The 21,269-nt window shown below is 41.9% G+C and overlaps 1 protein-coding gene and 1 pseudogene across 2 annotated transcripts in view; one reads left to right on the top strand and one right to left on the bottom strand.

Annotated features, from left to right (window-relative positions):
* Positions 1-21,269, bottom strand: part of SLC35F3 (solute carrier family 35 member F3) — a 434,652-nt gene that overhangs the window by 17,845 nt on the left and 395,538 nt on the right. For both annotated transcript variants that reach the window (NM_001192935.2, XM_005226233.5), the window contains one exon: positions 467-686. In NM_001192935.2, coding sequence (NP_001179864.2) covers positions 467-686 — 220 coding nt within the window. The remainder of the gene's footprint in view (positions 1-466; positions 687-21,269) is intronic.
* LOC104976172 (dnaJ homolog subfamily B member 13-like) lies at positions 5,296-18,285 on the top strand (annotated as a pseudogene).

Raw genomic sequence — 21,269 nt, 5'->3', positions numbered from 1 at the left:
TTCTAAGTGTGTCTGGCCCACTTGGGCATTGAAGGCACCGTCCAGATAAACGGCCCACCAAGAGGGCATGTCCACGTGGATGAGGACATTTAGTTTTAGATATCAGTGTTATGGCAGTGTTAGCTGAGGGCTCTGGGCTGCAGGGACTGTGAGAAGCAGGCTGAATACATCACCCCTTCCCTAAGGGGGACCCCAACCGGCACGCAGTTTAGGGAATGCTTGTTGAAATGCTTGAAATGAAAGGTGCTTTAATGAATGCTTGTCTAGAATGGTTCGCAAGCAAGAAGGTTTGCAAGGCACCCCAGGAGCCTGGCCCTTGGCTGGGCTCCTTTTCTGCTGCAAATCAGAAGGAGAGTGGTTAGCAGCTTAGGCTGAACGGTCCAGCACATGGAGTTAAGCAAGCCGATGGGCAGGTTTTGGCTGGCGTGACTGAGTGAGGGAGGAAGACAGAGAATAAGGAACTTACCCTCACTCCCATGAACCTGTCCCTGAGAACGATCCATGAGAGCAAGAACACAAAAGCTTTGTTGCAGCAGAACAATACGGAGACATCCGTAGTGTTTATTTTCTTTATTGCATGTAAGTACAGGTAGTTTGTGAGTGTCCAAAGAACACCAAAGGGTGCTGCCTTGGTAAAAAACACGTTCAAAGTCAAGCCATTGTCTCCAAAAAATCGACAGCATTCCCTAAAACAAGGAAAGAGAGGCAGTGTTATTATATTCTTGGGTTGAGACAGATCATTTTTATCCCCCTCTACCCAGTTTTGTTTGTTTGTTTGTTTTTAGCAGATGCAGGAAGGGGTGGAGTCCTTTTATTTATTATTATATTTTAGCAACGTCTTTCTACCAAAGCCCTTCGACCTAGTCCACTGAAGAAAGCACTGCACGAGGCTCCCAGCACAAGGACTGGCCACTGTGGATGATTCCTTTGGCCCATGTTGGGTATGGAATGGTTGGTTTCGGAGAAGGTCATGGTGGAACCATTTGATCTGAAGAAGCCCCAGTTCCACGGTGACCACCTAAGGGATCCTGCTCCTTGGTTAGTAAAAGAAGGAAGTCTCTAGACCAGGAAGTCTCTAGGCCTTACTTCTCAGGGGCCTGGACACTCAAAGAGAACTCCCCAAAACATATTTTTAAAAAATTTGCCTCCAAATGAAGTTGTCTCTGGGATCAGGGAGTGGCATTCATTTCTTGGGCACATCTAATACATTTTGTCTATTTTATCTATTTTATCAAAATGTACAGTGTTAACTGTACATTTTCTCCATGAGGGCCTTTTTAGTTGGTCATTTCACGTGTGGAAGGTCCTCTCCCCACGTCATCTGAGAGGTGATCACAAGAAGGATGAACAGATCCAAGAGCTCAGTGGCTTAAGAGAGAAGATGAGGAAACACCTGCATACAAACGGTTTCCAACATCACCTTTCCAGAATCTAGGGGAAGGATCACTGGTATTTGAAAAACTGCTTGAGAAAAAGAAAGCCAACCTTGCTCAGGCAGAAGTGGATGGAGGGGAGGAGGTGGGGGGCAGAGGGTGTGAACAGAGGACTAAGTGGCTGGCTCTGCAGACAGCTGCCCGCTGCCCTGCCCAGGAGCAGAAAGCATCATTCTGCTGGGCTGGATGAGCCAGGCCAAGGAGAGGGACGTGAGAGGAATGCTCCCATAGCCATCACAGCCCAAGCTCACAGCAGGGCCCAGTGTGGCCCAGATACCAGCAAGTGAGGAGGGGAGAAAAGATGGAACTAGAACAAGTCAAATACACTAAGGTGGAGAACAGCCACAGCCCAGGCCACCTATTAATAACATGAAAATGCCACAATCAAGGAGAAAAATGAAAACAAAAGTCAAAGGGGATTGGATGCAATTGTAAATGTAATTTGATTGTTCTTTCCATCAATCTAAAATGCAACTTGCCTTTGTTCATTACATCCATAGAAGAAACAGAAAGCTCATCACTGTTTGCTGAACTCTGTGCTGCTTCTAAACCAGCAACAGGCAAATCAGTCAAATCACTAAATTTACCGAGAAACCATTTCAACTGCATTGACTCCATTTTGGCTTTCTATGAACGGAACTTTCATCTAATTGACATGATATTTCTGTTTGCCCTTTAATTTTCATACAATAGTTCAGTTGCACTTTCCATGCACTTTTCTCCAGCCCCTATTTGCAAAAGTCTTCCTTCTTCCCAGAGAAGAGCAAGGAAAGATAAGAAGGCCTTCTTCAATGAACAATGCAAGGAAATAGAAGAAAACAACAGAATGGGAAAGACTAGAGATATAATCAAGAAAATTAGAGATACCAAAGGAATATTCCATGCAAGAATGGGCACAATAAAGAGCAGAAATGGTAAGGACCTAACAGAGGCAGAAGAGGTTAAGAAGAGATGGCAAGAATGCACAGAACTATACAAAAAAGATCTTAATAACCCAGAGAACTATGATGGTGTGGTCACTCACCTAGAGCCAGCCAGACATTCTGGAGTTCAAAGTCAACTGGGCCTTAGGAAACATCATTACAGACAAAGCTAGTGGAGGTGATGGTAATTCCAGCTGAGCTGTTTCAAATCCTAAAAGATGGTGCATTAAAGTGCTGCACTCAATATGCCAGCAAATTTGGAAAACTCAGCAGTAACCACAGGACTGGAAAAGTCAGTTTTCATTCCAGTTCCAAAGAAATGTTCAAATTACCGGACAATTGTGCTCATTTCACACGCTAGTAAGGTTATGCTCAAAATCCTTCAGCTAGCCTTCAGTAGAATATGAAAAGAGAACTCCCAGATGTACAAGCTGGGTTTAGAAAAGGCAGAGAAACCATAGATCAAATTGCCAAAATCCAATGGATTACAGAGAAAGCAAGGGAATTCCAGGAAAACATATACTTCTGCTTCATTCATTATGCGAAAGCCTTTGACTGTGTGGATCATAATAAATCGTGGAAAATTTTTAAAGAAATGGGAATACCAGACTACCTTACCTGTCTCTTGAGAAACCTGTATGCAGGTCAAGAAGCAACAGTTAGAACCAGACATGGAACAACAGACTGGTTCCAAATTGGGAAAGGAGTACGTCAAGGCTGTATCAGTTCAGTTCAGTTCAGTCACTCAGTTGTGTCCGACTCTTTGTGACCCCATGAATCACAGCACACCAGGCCTCCCTGTCCATCACCAACTCCTGGAGTTCACTCAAACTCATATCCATTGAGTTGGTGATGCCATCCAGCAATCTGATTCTCTATCGTCCCCTTCTCCTCCTGCCCCCAATCCCTCTCAGCATCAGAGTCTTTTCCAATGAGTCAGCTCTTCGCATCAGGTGGCCAAAGTATTGGAGTTTCAGCTTTAGCATCAGTCCTTCCAATGAACATCCAGGACTGGTTTCCTTTAGGATGGACTGGTTGGATCTCCTTGCAGTCCAAGGGACTCTTAAGAGTCTTCTCCAACACCACAGTTCGAAAGCATCAATTCTTCACTGCTCAGCTTTCTTCACAATCCAACTCTCACATCCATACATGACCCCTGGAAAAACCATAGCCTTGACTAGATGGACCTTTGTTGGCAAAGTAATGTCTCTGCTTTTGAATATGCTATCTAGGTTGGTCATAACTTTCCTTCCAAGGAGTAAGCATCTTTTAATTTCATGGCTGCAGTCACCATCTGCAGTGATTTTGGAGCCCCCAAAAATAAAGTCTGACACCATTTCCCCTGTTTCCCCATCTATTTGCCATGAAGTGATGGGACCAGATGCCATGATCTTTGTTTTCTGAATGTTGAGCTTTAAGCCAACTTTTTCACTCTCCTCTTTCACTTTCATCAAGAGGCTTTTTAGTTTCTCTTCACTTTCTGCCATAAGGGTGGTGTCATCTGCATATCTGAGGTTATTGGGATTTCTCCCATATTGTCACCCTGTTTATTTAACTTATATGCAGAGTACATTATGCAAAATGCTGGACTGGATAAAGCACAAGTTGGAATCAAGATTGCTGGGAGAAATATCAAACACTTCAGATATGCAGATAATACCACCCTTATGGCAGAAAGTGAACAGGAACTAAAGAGCCTCTTGATGAGGGTGAGAGAAGAGAGTTAAAAAACTGGCTTAAAACTCAACATTCAAAAAACTAAGATCATGGCATCCAGTCCCATCACTTCATGAAAAATAAAAGGGGAAAAAGTGGAATCAGTGACAGATTTTATTTTCTTGGGCTCCAAAATCACTGCAGACGGTGACTGCAGCCATGAAATTAAGAGACCTTTGTTTCTTGAAAGGAAAGCTATGACAAAAAGCAAAGATATCACTTTGCTGACAAAGATCTATATAATCAAAACTATGGCTTTTCCAGTAGTCTTGTACCAATGTGAGTGTTGGACCATGAAGGAGGCTGAGCACCAAAGAATTGATGCTTTTGAGCTGAGGTGCTGGAGAAGACTCTTGAGGGTCCCTTGCACTGCAAGGAGATAAGCCAGTCAATTCTAAAGGAAATCAACTCTGAAGATTCATTGGAAGGATTGATGCTGAAGCTGAAGCACCAGTACTTTGGCCAGCTGATGCAAAGAGTTGAGTCATTGAAAAATACTGATGCTGAGAAAGACTGAAGGCAAAAGGAGAAGAAGGCGGCAGAGGATGAGATGGGTTAGATAGCATCACCAACTCAATGGACATGAATGTGAGCAAACTCCAGGAGATAGTGAAGGACAGGGAAGCCTGGTATGAGGCAGGCATGGGATTGTAAAGAGTTGGACATGACTGAGCGATTGAACAACCACTTCCTTTTATCAGGGATGGTGACCAGGGGCAGCTTCCTTCATGTTTGTGATCATGAAGGCTCACAAAAAAGTGATGTCAGTCCCTTGAGTATGATCAGTAGGAAAGACAAGTATTTTTTAATGTCATTAATATCAGTGGGCTTCCCAGGTGGCACAGTGGTAAAGAATATGCCTCCTACAACAGGAGATGCAAGAGTTGCTGGTTCGATCCCTGGGTCAGGAAGATCCCCTGGAATAGGAAATGGCCAGCCATTCCAATATTCTTGCCTGGGAAATTCTATGGACAGAGGAGCCTGGCGAGATACAGTCCATGGGGTTGCAAAGAGTTGGACGTGACTGAGCACATACACCTTGGAATTAAACTTAGAGGTTAGCCTTCCAAAGGGAACGTAACACAAGGAGGATTTCCAAGTTTCCCCTATTATAAAAAATGAGTCATGTTGTGGCAGGGGGCCATACAAAGTCAACTCAGATATCTCCTCTCTGAGAATTTATGTTTGACTCATCCGAAGTGCAATGGCTGTTGAAGTGGCAGATGGGGAACAAGTATGGCTGGGTAATGAACGTGAACAGTGCAGGCTGCCGATCGGAAGTAAGGAGGAGAGAATGCCCAGATGGTGCATTGGTAAAGAATCTGCCTGCCAGTGTTGGAGGTGCAAGAGATGCCGGTTCGATCCCTGGGTTGGGAAGATTCCCTGGAGTAGGAAACAGCAACCCACTCCAGTATTCTTGCCAGGAAAATCCCAAGGACAGAGAAGACTTCTGGGCTACAGTCAATGGAGTTGCAAAGGTCAGACATGACTAAGCACACACTCAGAGTGGGACTACATCCCAGAGATGGAAAAGGCATGATTTCTAGGCCCAGCAGAGCTCTGTTGGCCCTTTGAGGATTCATGGTCAGGGGATTACAGATCAGGTGGGTAGATTTTGGTTCAAATGAGACTAAGATGATTGGCCCCTGAGTCAGTAAACCTGAGTTGTTTTCAGATCAAAGACTATGTACTAAGCCATGTCAGCTGGCTTGGGTATATGACCCACATACACCCTTGATAGGAAAGGAACCCAAGATAGATGATGAGCACAAATCCATTTCTGCCAAAGACCTCTTCTTGGTACACCAAGAATAGAGGATAGTAGACACTCTCTTGAGTGCTTCCACTTGGCTGACACAACAGTCTAACACCATTCATTCCTGGCAGGACAAAGGCCTGAAGCTGGCAACTTACTCCTTAGCATACCCAAGCCCTTCAGGTCCTACCAGCCTAAATCATGTTGGCCAAGATTTCAATGTGTTTGCTTCCAATCCTGCTTGTGTCCACTGTTCTTGGTTGTTCAAGTGCATAATTCAATTAAATATTTCCTAAATCAATGAAGTGTGACTGAGAAAAGTATGACTGTGCTTTTCTACGAAATTTATGTTGAGAGCTTCAAGGAACACTTAATAAAAGGAATTCGCTAAAATATCACTGCTGAATTAGGTGTAGATGAAACAACATTCAGAAAACTAAGATCATGGCCTCTGGTCCCATCACTTCATGGGAAATAGATGGGGAAACAGTGGCTGACTTTATTTTTTGGGGCTCCAAAATCACTGCAGATGGTGACTGCAGCCATGAAATTAAAAGACGCTTACTCCTTGGAAGGAAAGTTATGACCAACCTAGACAGCATATTAAAAAGCAGAGACATTACTTTGCCAACAAAGGTCTGTCTAGTCAAAGCTATGGTTTTACCAGCAGTCACGTATGGATGTGAGAGTTGGACTATAAAGAAAGCTGAGTGCAGAAGAATTGATGCTTTCGAACTGTGGTGTTGGAGAAGACTCTTGAGAGTCCCTTGGACTGCAAGGAGATCCAACCAGTCCACCCTAAAGGAAATAAGTCCTGGGTGTTCATTGGAAGGATTGATGCTAAAGCTGAAACTCCAATACTTTGGCCACCTGATGCAAAGAGCTGACTCATTTGAAAAGACCCTGATGTTGGGAAAGATGGAAGGCTGGAGGAGAAGGGGATGACAGAGGATGAGATGGTTGGATGGCATCACTGACTCAATGGACATGAGTTTGAGTAAACTCTGGGAGTTGGTGATGGACAGGGAGGCCTGGTGTGCTGCAGTCCATGGGGTCGCAAAGAGTCAGACACGTCTGAGCGGCTGAACTGAGCTGAAACACTGCGAAAGACAGGGAAAGCTATAAAAATCTGTAAGTTCTACACTTAAGTAATTTTAAAAATACCTATGTTCTTGGTGCTCTTTAAAGAACTCTCACTGGGATAGGTTGGTTTGGTGGGATAAGGATGGCTTATCATTTAAGTCAAATCAATAAGCATCTGCTTATCACTTGTTACAGTCACAATTCTAGACAAGGCACTGTAGCTGATACAAAACAAGTAAATAGTCCCTCTTTTTGAAAGATTATGGTAAAATTGGGGAGATAAGACTGATTCCTCAAAAGGAAGTAATGCAAGTTTAAATAAAATTACCTATTAAGTAGCGTGGAATATAATAGTGTTATAGAATTCCTATCTAGTGGCAAGAGTTGGACTGATTGGAGAAGGTCTCCTAAAAGATAAAGTTGTGAGTTGAACCTCGAAGGATAGTTGGCATTCCAGGTGGTTCAGTGATCATGAATCTGCCTACCAAGCAGGAGATTAAGTTTGATCCCTGACTGGGAAGATCCCCTGGATAAGGATTTCCCAATTCTAAGGAATCCAAAAAAAGGATTTTCTTTCCTGGGAAATCCCATGCATAGAAAAGCCTGGAAGGCTATAGTTCAGGGGGTCACAAAGAGTTGGACATGACTTAGCAACTAAATAACAACAACAACAAAATTGAAGGATAGTTAGGATTCATACAGTTTGGGTTAGGGAGGAGGTAACATCCATAGAGAGAGAAGAGAAGAAATTGTATCCGTGACACAATAATAAATGGTTATAAAAATGGCAGTAATTTTTCAAATTAAATATAGAGTAGCCACATTTAAAAAATTAACAGAAGGGGGAGGAGCCAAGATGGCGGAGGAGTAGGACGGGGAGAACACTTTCTCCCCCACAAATTCATCAAAAGAGCATTTAAAAGCCGAGTAAATTCCACAAAACAATTTCTGAATGCTGGCAGAGGACATCAGGCACCCAGAAAAGAAACCCAAGTCTTCGAAAGGAGGTAGGAAAAAATATAAAAGACAAAAAAAGAGACAAAAGAAGGAGGGACAGAGTTCCGTCCCGGGAAGGGAGTCTTAAAAAGAGAGAAGTTTCCAAACATCAGGAAACCTTCTCACTGCCGAATCTGTGCCGAGCTTTGGAAGCACAGAGGGCAACATAACAGGGAGAAAAAATAAATAAACAATTAAAACCTGCACATTGCGAGCCCTGTGGTAACTCACCCAGTGGAGAAGCAGCACAGACGCCTGCACATGCCATTAGCAAGAGGGGCCTGGGCAGGGAGGTGCGGCGTGGGCCGCATTGCTTAGAGTAAGGACCTGGCCTGAATACCCTGAGTGCTATCTGAGCGAAATAATTTGGGCTAGCAAACCAGACTGTGGGATATCTATCATCACGCGAAAAGCCAGTCCTAACCTAAGACACCGCCAGGCCCGTGCACGGAACAAAGGACTGAACAGAGATAGCCGGCTACAGACCATCCCCCTTCCGTGACAGGCAGCCAGAGCCGGAAGGGGGCATTCGCAGCCCCAGAGAGACATTATCTATAAAACTGTAAGCAGGCTTCTTTGCTAACTAAAACTTCTTGGGGGTCTGGACGGTCAACATCTCCCTGAGAAGGTGCGCTGGTTGTACACCTAGATAACTGAGTGGCGGGGAGGCGATAAGTCGCAGCAATCGCGCTCGCCAAACACCTCATCACCGGAGCTGCTCGGACCTGGGAAGGGCACAAAACGCAGGCCCAACCAAGTCTGCGCCTCTGAGGACTACCCGAGTGCCTGAACCTGAGCGGCTTGGACCTGGGAGGTGCAGACAGCCCAGGGCCAGCCTCGGATGGTTCCCAGCGGAACAACCTAGAGCCCGAGCAGTGTGGGCAGGGAGGCTACATGCGCCGTGAGCGGGGGCAGACCCAGTGTGGCTGAGGCACTGCGAGCACACGCCAGTGTTACTTGTTTGCAGCATCCCTCCCTCCCTTCCCCACAGCGCGACTGAACAAGTGAGCCTAAAAAGAAAAAAAAAAAGTGTCCTCCACCTTCCCCTTTGTGTCAGGGCAGAAACCAGACACTGAAGAGTCCAGCAAACAGAAGAAGCTATAACAGAGGGAACCGCCTTGAAAGCTACAGGCAATAGATTAAAACCCTGTGGTTACTACCGACTACATAGGAAGGGGCTTATAGATCTTCAGAAATAAAAGTCGGACCAAGAAACTAGCCAAAAATGAGCTGAACCCACAATACTCACAAAAAAACCAGAGAAAGTCCTCGTTATATTTTTACTATTTTTACGATCATTCTTTCTTTCTTTTTTTTTTTTTAAATTTTTTTTAAAAAATTTAAGTCCTCTATTATTCCTTTAATTTTCACTTTTATAACCTATTACTTTGCAAAAAAAAAGACCCTATTTTTTTTTCTTCAGCAAACTTCATATATATATTTTTTATAATTTTTTGACCTTGTTTTTTTTTTTTTTCTTTTCTTTACCATTGTATTTTTGAAATTCCAAGCTCTACTCTAGATTTTTAATTTTAGCTTTTTGGTATTTGTTATCAATTCTGTACCTATAGTTTTTTTATAATTTCTGTGACTTTTTTTTTTCTCTGTTTCTTTCTCTCCTTCTTTTATATAACATTGTATATCTGAAATTCCAAACTCTACTCTAGATTTTTAATTTATGCTTTTTGGTATTTGATATCAATTTTGTACCTGTATTTTCTTTATAATTTTTGCGACATTGTTTGTTTTTGTTTGTTTGGTTTTTTTTCTTCTCTCTTTCTTTTTCTTCTTTTTTTTAACATTGTATTTTTGAAATTCCAAACTCTACTCTAGATTTTTAACTTCTGCTTTTTGGTATTAGTTATCAATTTTGTACCTATTTTTTCTTTATAATTTTCGCGACCTTGTTTGTTTTTGTTTGTTCGTTTTTTCTCTCTTTCTTTTCCTTCTTCTTTTCTTTAACATCGTATTTTTAAAATTCCAAACTCTACTCTAGATTTTTAATTTTTGCTTTTATGTATTTGTTACCAATTTTGTACCATTAAGAACCCAATCTTCAGTACCCATTTTTCACTAGGGAGCGAGATTACTGGCTTAACTGCTCTCTCCCTTTGGACTCTCCTTTTTCTCCACCAGGTCGTCTGTGTCTCCTCCCTAACCCCTCTCTACTCAACCCAACTCTGTGAATTTCTGTGTGTTCCAGATGGTGGAGAACACTTAGGGAACTGATTACTGGCTGGATCTGTCTCCCTCCTTTTCATTCCTCCCATTTATCCTCCTGGCCACCTCTGCCACCTTCCTCCTTCTTCTCTTCTCTGTATAACTCTGTGAACAACTCTGAGCGGTCCAGTTGTGGAGTGCACATAAGGAAGAGATTACTGAATAGCCCACTCTCTCCTCTATTGACTCCACCTCATCTAATTCGGGTCACCTCTAACTCCCTCCTCACTCTTCTCTTCTCCATATAACGCTGTAAACCTCTCTGGGTGACCCTCACGGTAGAGAAACTTTTGATATTTAACATAGATGTTTTATCATTGGTGCTGTATAGAAGGAGAAGTTTTGAAACTACTGTAAAAATAAGACCAATAACTGGAAGCAGGAGGCTTAAATCCAAACCCTGACTCCAGGGAATTCCTGACTCCAAGGAACATTAATTGACAGGAGCTCATCAAACGCCTCCATACCGACACTGAAAACAAGCATCACACAAGGGCCAACAAGTTCCAGGGCAAGACATACCAGGCAAATTCTCCAGCAACAAAGGAGCACAGCCATGAGCTTCAAGATACAGGCTGCCCAAAGTCACCCCAAAACCATAGACATCTCATAACTCATTACTGGACACTTCATTGCACTCCAGAGAGAAGAAATACAGCTCCACCCACCAGAACACTGACACAAGCTTCCCTAACCAAGAAACCTTGACGAGCCACCTGTACAAACCCACACACAGCGAGGAAATGCCACAATAAAGAGAACTCCACAAACTGCCAGAATACAGAAAGGACACCCCAAAATCAGCAATTTAAACAAGATGAAGAGACAGAGGAATACCCAGCAGATAAAGGAACAGGATAAATGCCCACCAAACCAAACAAAAGAGGAAGAGATAGGGAATCTACCTGATAAAGAATTCCAAATAATGATAGTGAAATTGATCCAAAATCTTGAAATCAAAATGGAATCACAGATAAATAGCCTGGAGACAAGGATTGAGAAGATGCAAGAAAGGTTTAACAAGGACCTAGAAGAAATAAAAAAGAGTCAATATATAATGAATAATGCAATAAATGAAATTAAAAACACTCTGGAGGCAACAAATAGCAGAATAACAGAGGCAGAAGATAGGATTAGTGAATTAGAAGATAGAATGGCAGAAATAAATGAATCAGAGAGGATAAAAGAAAAACGAATTAAAAGAAATGAGGACAATCTCAGAGACCTCCAGGACAATATTAAACGCTACAATATTCGAATCATAGGGGTTCCAGCAGAAGAAGACAAAAAGAAAGACCATGAGAAAATACTTGAGGAGATAATAGTTGAAAACTTCCCTAAAATGAGGAAGGAAATAATCACCCATGTCCAAGAAACCCAGAGAGTCCCAAACAGGATAAACCCAAGGCGAAACACCCCAAGACACATATTAATCAAATTAACAAAGATCTAACACAAAGAACAAATATTAAAAGCAGCAAGGGAAAAACAACAAATAACACACAAGGGGATTACCATAAGGATAACAGCTGATCTTTCAATAGAAACTCTTCAAGCCAGGAGGGAATGGCAAGACATACTTAAAATGAAGAAAGAAAATAACCTACAGCCCAGATTATTGTACCCAGCAAGGATCTCATTTAAGTATGAAGGAAAAATCAAAAGCTTTTCAGACAAGCAAAAGCTGAGAGAATTCTGCACCACCAAACCAGCTCTCCAACAAATACTAAAGGATATTCTCTAGACAGGAAACACAAAAACGGTGTATAAATTCGAACCCAAAACAATAAAGTAAATGGCAACGGGATCATACTTATCAGTAATTACCTTAAATGTAAATGGGTTGAATGCCCCAACCAAAGGACAAAGACTGGCTGAATGGATACAAAAACAAGACCCCTACATATGTTGTCTACAAGAGACCCACCTCAAAACAGGGGACACATACAGACTGAAAGTGAAGGGCTGGAAAAAGATTTTCCATGCAAATAGGGACCAAAAGAAAGCAGGAGTAGCAATACTTATATCAGATAAAATAGACTTTAAAACAAAGGCTGTGAAAAGAGACAAAGATGGTCACTACATAATGATCAAAGGATCAATCCAAGAAGAAGATATAACAATTATAAATATATATGCACCCAACACAGGAGCACTGCAGTATGTAAGACAAATGCTAACAAGTATGAAAGGAGAAATTAACAATAACACAATAATAGCGGGAGACTTTAATACCCCACTCACACCTATGGATAGATCAACTAAACAGAAAATTAACAAGGAAACACAAACTTTAAACGATACAATAGACCAGTTAGACCTAATTGATATCTATAGCACATTTCATCCCAAAACAATGAATTTCACCTTTTTCTCAGGCACACATGGAACCTTTTCCAGGATAGATCACATCCTGGGCCATAAATCTAGCCTTGGTAAATTCAAAAAAATAGAAATCATTCCAAGCATCTTTTCTGACCACAATGCAGTAAGATTAGATCTCAATTACAGGAGAAAAACTATTAAAAATACCAACATATGGAGGCTGAACAACACGCTGCTGAATAACCAACAAATCACAGAAGAAATCAAAAAAGAAATCAAAATTTGCATAGAAACGAATGAAAATGAAAACACAAAAACCCAAAACCTGTGGGACACGGTAAAAGCAGTCCTAAGGGGAAAGTTCATAGCAATACAGGCACACCTCAAGAAACAAGAAAAAAGTCAAATAAATAACCTAACTCTACACCTAAAGCAACTAGAAAAGGAAGAAATGAAGAACCCCAGGGTTAGTAGAAGGAAAGAAATCTTAAAAATTAGGGCAGAAATAAATGCAAAAGAAACAAAAGAGACCATAGCAAAAATCAACAAAGCCAAAAGCTGGTTCTTTGAAAGGATAAATAAAATTGACAAACCATTAGCCAGACTCATCAAGAAACAAAGGGAGAAAAATCAAATCAATAAAATTAGAAATGAAACTGGAGAGATCACAACAGACAACACAGAAATACAAAGGATCATAAGAGACTACAACGTGGAAGAAATGGACAAATTCTTAGAAAAGTACAACTTTCCAAAACTGGACCAGGAAGAAATAGAAAATCTTAACAGACCCATCACAAGCACGGAAATTGAAACTATAATCAAAAATCTTCCAGCAAACAAAAGCCCAGGTCCAGACGGCTTCACAGCTGAATTCTACCAAAAATTTAGAGAAGAGCTAACACCTATCCTACTCAAACTCTTCCAGAAAATTGCAGAGGAAGGTAAACTTCCAAACTCATTCTATGAGGCCACCATCACCCTAATACCAAAACCTGACAAAGATCCCAGAAAAAAAGAAAACTACAGGCCAATATCACTGATGAACATAGATGCAAAAATCCTTAACAAAATTCTAGCTATCAGAATGCAACAACACATTAAAAAGATCATACACCATGACCAAGTGGGCTTTATCCCAGGGATGCAAGGATTCTTCAATATCCACAAATCAATCAATGTAATACACCACATTAACAAATTGAAAAATAAAAACCATATGATTATCTCAATAGATGCAGAGAAAGCCTTTGACAAAATTCAACATCCATTTATGATAAAAACTCTCCAGAAAGCAGGAATAGAAGGAACATACCTCAACATAATAAAAGCTATATATGACAAACCCACAGCAAATATTATCCTCAATGGTGAAAAATTGAAGGCATTCCCTCTAAAGTCAGGAACAAGACAAGGGTGCCCACTTTCACCATTACTGTTCAACATAGTTTTGGAAGTTTTGGCCACAGCAATCAGAGCAGAAAAAGAAATAAAAGGAATCCAAATTGGAAAAGAAGAAATAAAACTCTCACTATTTGCAGATGACATGATCCTCTACATAGAAAACCCTAAAGACTCCACCAGAAAATTACTAGAACTAATCAATGATTATAGTAGAGTTGCAGGATATAAAATCAACACACAGAAATCCCTTGCATTCCTATACACTAATAATGAGAAAACAGAAAGAGAAATTAAGGAAACAATTCCATTCACCATTGCAACGGAAAGAATAAAATACTTAGGAATATATCTACCTAGAGAAACTAAAGACCTATACATAGAAAACTATAAAACACTGGTGAAAGAAATCAAAGAGGACACTAATAGATGGAGAAATATGCCATGTTCATGGATTGGAAGAATCAATATAGTGAAAATGAGTACACTACCCAAAGCAATTTATAGATTCAATGCAATCCCTATCAAGCTACCAATAGTATTCTTCACAGACCTAGAACAAATAATTTCACAATTTGTATGGAAATACAAAAAACCTCGAATACCCAAAGCTATCTTGAGAAAGAAGAATGGAACTGGAGGAATCAACCTACCTGACTTCAGGCTCTACTACAAAGCCACAGTTATCAAGACAGTATGGTACTGGCACAAAGACAGAAATATAGATCAATGGAACAAAACAGAAAGCCCAGAGATAAATCCACGCACATACGGACACCTTATCTTTGACAAAGGAGGCAAGAATATACAATGGATTAAAGACAATCTCTTTAACAAGTGGTGCTGGGAAATCTGGTCAACCACTTGTAAAAGAATGAAACTAGAACACTTTCTAACACCATACACAAAAATAAACTCAAAATGGATTAAAGATCTAAACGTAGGACCAGAAACTATAAAACTCCTGGAGGAGAACATAGGCAAAACACTCTCTGACATACATCACAGCAGGATCCTCTATGACCCACCGCCCAGAATATTGGAAATAAAAGCAAAAATAAACAAATGGGACCTAATTAAACTTAAAAGCTTCTGCACATCAAAGGAAACTATCAGCAAGGTGAAAAGGCAGCCTTCAGAATGGGAGAAAATAATAGCAAATGAAGCAACTGACAAACAACTAATCTCAAAAATATACAAGCAACTCCTACAGCTCAACTCCAGAAAAATAAATGACCCAATCAAAAAATGGGCCAAAGAACTAAATAGACATTTCTACAAAGAAGACATACAGATGGCTAACAAACACATGAAAAGATGCTCAACATCACTCATTATCAGAGAAATGCAAATCAAAACCACTATGAGGTACCATTTCACACCAGTCAGAATGGCTGTGATCCAAAAGTCTACAAATAATAAATGCTGGAGAGGGTGTGGAGAAAAGGGAACCCTCTTACACTGTTGGTGGGAATGCAAACTAGTACAGCCACTATGGAGAACAGTGTGGAGATTCCTTAAAAACTGGAAATAGAACTGCCTTATGATCCAGCAATCCCACTGCTGGGTATACACACTGAGGAAACCAGAAAGGAAAGAGACACATGTATCCCAATGTTCATCACAGCACTAGCCAGGACATGGAAGCAACCTAGATGTCCATCAGCAGATGAATGGATAAGAAAGCTGTGGTACATATACACAATGGAGTATTACTCAGCCATCAAAAAGAATACATTTGAATCAGTTCTAATGAGGTGGATGACACTGGAGCCTATTGTACAGAGTGAAGTAAGCCAGAAAGAAAAACACCAATACAGTATACTAACACGTATATATGGAATTTAGAAAGATGGTAACAATAACCCTGTGTACGAGACAGCAAAAGAGACACTGATGTATAGAACAGTCTTATGGACTCTGTTGCAGAGGGAGAGGGTGGGAAGATTTGGGAGAATGGCATTGAAACATGTATAATATGATGCATGAAACGAATTGCCAGTCCAGGTTCAATGCACGATACTGGATGCTTGGGGCTAGTGCACTGGGACGACCCAGAGGGATGGTATGGGGAGGGAGGAGGGAGGAGGGTTCAGGATGGGGAACACATGTATACCTGTGGCAGATTCATTTTGATATTTGGCAAAACTAATACAATTTGTAAAGTTTAAAAATAAAATAAAATTTAAAAAAAAGAAAAAAAACTGGATTAAAAAAAATTAACAGAAGAGTTAGAATATAAAGTTGATTAATCTCAAGGAGTGGGAGAGAGTGAGAGAGAAAAACAAAGGAAAAAAAAAAGATAAAATGAGAAGGTCAAGCTAGAAGGTCTAATATTGAACTGAAAAGAACATTAGAAAGAGAAAATGGAAAAAATGAAATGGAGGAAATTACAAAACAAATAATTCAAGAAAGTTTTTTGGAACTATAGGATGTGAGTCTTCATAATGAAAAGGCTGATCAAGTACCAAGCAAAATGAATGAAAAACCATGACAAGGCATATACTTGTGGCGAAAAAGGGATAAAGATAAGACTTAAGGCTCCCTAGAGAAATAAAACTGGCCAAAGGATGCGCTCAATTGCTCAGTCTGACTCTCAGTCAGTCTGACTCAGTGTCTGACTCTTTGAGACCCCATGGACTGTAACCCACCAGGCTCCTCTGTCCATGGAATTTTCTAGGCAAGAATACTGGAGTGGGTTGCCATTTCCTTCTCCAGGGGATCTTCCAGACCCAGGGATAGAACCAAAGTCTCTTGTGCCTCCTGCACTGGGAGGTAGATTCTCTACCACTGTGCCTCCTGGGAAGCCCATATACCTGAAACTAATACAGCATTCCAAAATACTGGAGTGAGTAGCTGTTCCCTTCTCCAGGAGATCTTCCCAACCCAGGGATTGAACCCAGGTCTCCCACATTGAAGATGAATTCTTTACCAGCTGAGCCACAAGGGAAGCCCAAGAATACTGGAGTGGGTAGCCTATCCCTTATCTAGGGGAACTTCCCAGCCCAGGAATTGAACTGGGGTCTCCTGCATTAAAGGAGGATTCTTTACCAACTGAGATATCTGGGAAGCCCTGGGGCTAAAGGATAGGAAATCATAATAGCATCAGACAGCCAGGCAATAATGGCCTTAACAATTTTTCAAGGAAAATATTTTTCAAGTCAGAATTCTAAAATCAGCCAACCATCCATCCATCAAATGTGAGAATGAAATAGACATATCCTCAGTTAGGCAGTGCTCAAAACACGGTCTTGCAAGCTACAGAAGGATGGGTTACATTAAAACCAGGGTGTAAACCAAGCAAGAGGAAGACAGGGAAGCAGGGAACAGGCTCCAACACAGGCAGGACTGAACACTGGTCCTGGGATGGCAGACCAGGGAGTCACAGAGGCCCTGGGAGGGGAGGCTCCTCATTAAATCAGCACAGGGAACATGCTGACAGATTTTCGAGGTGGTGGAACGTTTTCAAAAAAATAGCAAGCATTAATGGAAATCAAGGTAAAGGCAATAAAAACAGGCAAATACTGCTGGCAGGAGAAACCGGAGTTCCTGGTAAAAGGAGACAGTCAATGAGTTAAATTTGCCCATTTATAATTAGCCAAAAACTGGGATAGCATTATGAGAGGACAGACTCAGGTGAAGAGGGGATGGGGTCTAACAGAAATCAATGCATCTAACTGTCATAAATATCCATAAGAACTGGGAGTGACTGAGAGTGAGCAGGTGTGGAGCAGGAGTTGCTATTTTTATGATAATTCTTTTACTGTTATTTTGCTTTTCCAAGATATGTACATGTATCAGTATTAAGTTGCTAAAAACTAAAAACTGTTTGAAAACGCATGAGAGGTTGCTGTGGCTGAAGCTGCCACGATGAGTGTCCTGAGACAGCTCTGAGGGGTGCAGTTTGAAAACCATAGATAGAGAGAAAACCTACTCTATTCTTTGACTGAACTCAGAAAATTAAGAGCTCCCAAAGAGTGCTGAACGAGGATGGGTACTCCTCTACCATCAGGGACGAGATCCTCACGGATGACGTAAAGCCTGGTTGAAGGCAGGGCACGTGTATCACCTTCGAGAAGGAAGAGGACCAGAATCCCAACATCATCTCAGCTGACATCATCTTATCATAAAGGAGAAACTGCACCCTTGCTTCCACAGGGAGAACGACAACCTCTTCTTTGTGATCTCCATCTCCTTGAGTAAGGCTCTGACCCACTACTCCATGGAGGTGAAGACCCTAGATGACTGTCTGCTCAACATCCCTGCCAGTAACATTGTCCACCCCAAGGACTACAAGAAGGTGCCAGGTAAGGGGATGTTGCCAGAGAACCCCATGAAGAAGGGGGATGTCTTCATTTTCTGCACCAGCCAGTTCCCTACCTGTCTCACACCCCAGCAGAAAGAGATGCTATGCCAGTCATTGCTGACCTGACTCTGGTGGACTGGGCCTGGAGCAGGGGAGGTGAAGGCTAGCTGGGCCTGACCAGCTCAGGTGTGCAATGGAGCCCGCCCACGGCACAGACATGACATGAGGATGGGATGGCATCCTCATGGAACTTTTAAACTGACACAATGAAGTTTTTGTTGTTGTTCAGGCGCTAAGTCATGTTTGACTCTGTGACCCCATGGAGTGCAGCACACCAGGCCTCTCTGTCCCTTTATATTTAAGGAAATAAAGTGTTTCTTTTTTCCTTTTAAAAAAAAGATGCTGTAACTCAGACAGATTAAGTGATGCTCTCAAGTTCAAGTTTGACTGAACTGCAGCCTGGGCTCACTCCTCAGTGAACACTCCCAATGGCCCCCTTTCTCTTCTGGATCCTTTCCATCACCATTAAACATGTCTAAGCCTCACCATCTGATGCTGGGAGGGATTGGGGGCAGGAGGAGAAGGGGACGACGGAGGATGAGATGGCTGGATGGCATCACCGACTCGATGGTCATGAGTTTGAGTGAACTCCGGGAGTTGGTGATGGACAGGGAGGCCTGGCATGCTGTGATTCATGGGGTCGCAAAGAGTTGGACACAACTGAGCGACTGGACTGAACTGAACTGAACTGAAGCCTCACCAAGCTTAATATTAACAAAATGCTCCCCCACCTAAAGCAAGAGCAAGCATCTCATCAACCCCTTTCCCTCTCTCCAGCCCTCTTTCAGAGCCAAGCTTTTAGAAGAGTCATGGCACTCATGTCCCCCATGACCACCTCTCTCACCCTCAGCTCACCCTAATTCAGTGTCTGCTCCCACCACTCACCCAAACCCCTAGATCGGTTACCAGAGACCTTCTGTTGCTGAATCAAATAGGCACTTTCAGGTCTTCATCTTACTCTTGGAAACCATCACTGACTGTTCCTCCCTGAAACACCCTTCTTGGCTTCCAACTCAGCACACTCCTCTGGGCTTCCTCCCACCTCTCCACACCCTCCCAAGGCTTCCTTGGTACCTTCCAGGGTTCTCTTCTAGTCCACTCTCTTATTACCCTGCAGACAATGACTGAAGCAATCTCATCTACAATCAAGGTTTCAAAGGCCAGCCAGTCACTGTCTAGTGAAGAAACTTCTCCAATCTGGTACCATCCGCATCCTGGACACCAGATGCTGAATGTTCAGCCTTTCCTAATGAATGCCCCATCTTCCCCTCAATGCTCAATCACCACAGTCAGTTCAGTTCAGTCTCTTAGTCGTGTCTAATTCTTTGTGACCCCATGGACTGCAGCACGCCAGGCCTCTCTGTCCATCACAAACTCCTGGAGCTTCCTCAAACTCATGTCCATTGCATCGGTGATGCCATCCAACCATCTCATCCTCTGTCATCCCCTTCTTCTCCTGCCTTCAATCTTTCCCAACATCAGGGTCTTTTCAAATGAGTCAGTTCTTTGCATCAGGTGGCCCAAGTATTGGAGTTTCAGCTTCAGCATCAGTCCTTCCAATGAATATTCAGGATTGATTTCCTTTAGGATTGACTGGTTAGATCTTCTTGAAGTCCAAGGGACTCTCAAGAGTCTTCTCTAACACCACAGTTCAAAAGCATCAATTCTTCAGTGCTCTGTTTTCTTTATAGTCCAACTCTCACATCCATATATGACTACTGGAAAAACCATAGCTTTGACTAGACAGACTTTTGTTGGTAAAGTAATGTCTCTGTTTCTCAATATGCTGTCTAGGTTGGTCAGAGCTTTTCTCCCAAGGAGCAAGCATCTTTTAATTTCATGGCTGCAGTCACCATCTGCAGTGGTTTTGGAGCCCCCCAAAATAAAGTCTGTCACTATTTCCATTGCTTCCCCATCTATTTGCCATGAAGTGATGGGACCGGATGCCATGATCTTAGTTTTCTGAATGTTGAGTTTAAAGCCAACTTTCTCACTCTCCTCTTTCATTTTCATTACGAGTCTCTTTAGTTCTTCTTTGCTTTCTGCCATAAGGGTGGTGTTATCTGCATATCTGAGGTTATTGAGATTTCTCCCAGCAATCTTGATTCCAGCTTGTGCTTCATCCAGTCCAGCATTTTGCATAATGTACTCTGCATATAAGTTAAATAAGCAGGGTGACAATATACAGCCTTGATGTACTCCTTTCCTGGTTTGGAACCCATCTGTTGTTCCATGTTCAATTCTAACTGTTGCTTCTTGACCTGCATACAGGTTTCTTAGGAGGCAGGTCAGGTGGTCTGGTATTCCCATCTCTTTAAAAATTTCCACAGTTTATTATGATCCACACAGTCAAAAGCTTTGGTGCAGTCAATAAAGCAAAAGTAGATGTTTTTCTGGTTGGCAATTTGATCTCTTGTTCCTCTGCCTTTTCTAAATCCAGCTTGAACATCTGGAAATTCTCAGTTCACATACTGTTAAAGCCTAGCTTGGAAAATTTTGAGGATTACTTTGCTAGCTTTTGAGATGAGTGCAATTGTACGGTAGTTTGAACATTCTTTGGCATTGCCTTTCTCTGGGATTGAAATGAAAACTGAACTTTTCCAGTCCTGTGGCCACTGCTGAGTTTTCCAAATTTGCTGGCATATTGAGTGCATCACTTTCACAGCATCATCTTTCAGGATCTGAAATAGTTCAACTGGAATTCCATCACCTCCACTAGCTTTGTTCATAGTGATGCTTCCTAAGGCCCACTTGACTTCCCATTCCAGGATGTCTGGCTCTAGGTCAGTGATCACACCATCATGGTTATCTAGGTCATAAAGATCTCTTTTGTACAGTTCTTCTGTGTATTCTTGCCCCCACTTCTTAATATCTTCTGCTTCTGTCAGGTCCATACCATTTCTGTCCTTTATTGTGCTCATCTTTGCATGAAATGTTCCCTTGGTATCTCTAACTTTCTTGAAGAGATTGCTAGACTTTCCCATTTTATTGTCTTCATCTATTTATTCGCACTGATTGCTGAGGAAGGCTTTGTTATCTCTCCTTGCTAT

Source organism: Bos taurus, chromosome 28 (genome assembly GCF_002263795.3).
Source record: "Bos taurus isolate L1 Dominette 01449 registration number 42190680 breed Hereford chromosome 28, ARS-UCD2.0, whole genome shotgun sequence".
Lineage (NCBI taxonomy): Eukaryota > Metazoa > Chordata > Mammalia > Artiodactyla > Bovidae > Bos > Bos taurus.
The sequence above is the reverse complement of the archived record's forward strand: the minus strand, read 5'-3'. Positions and strand labels throughout refer to the sequence as shown.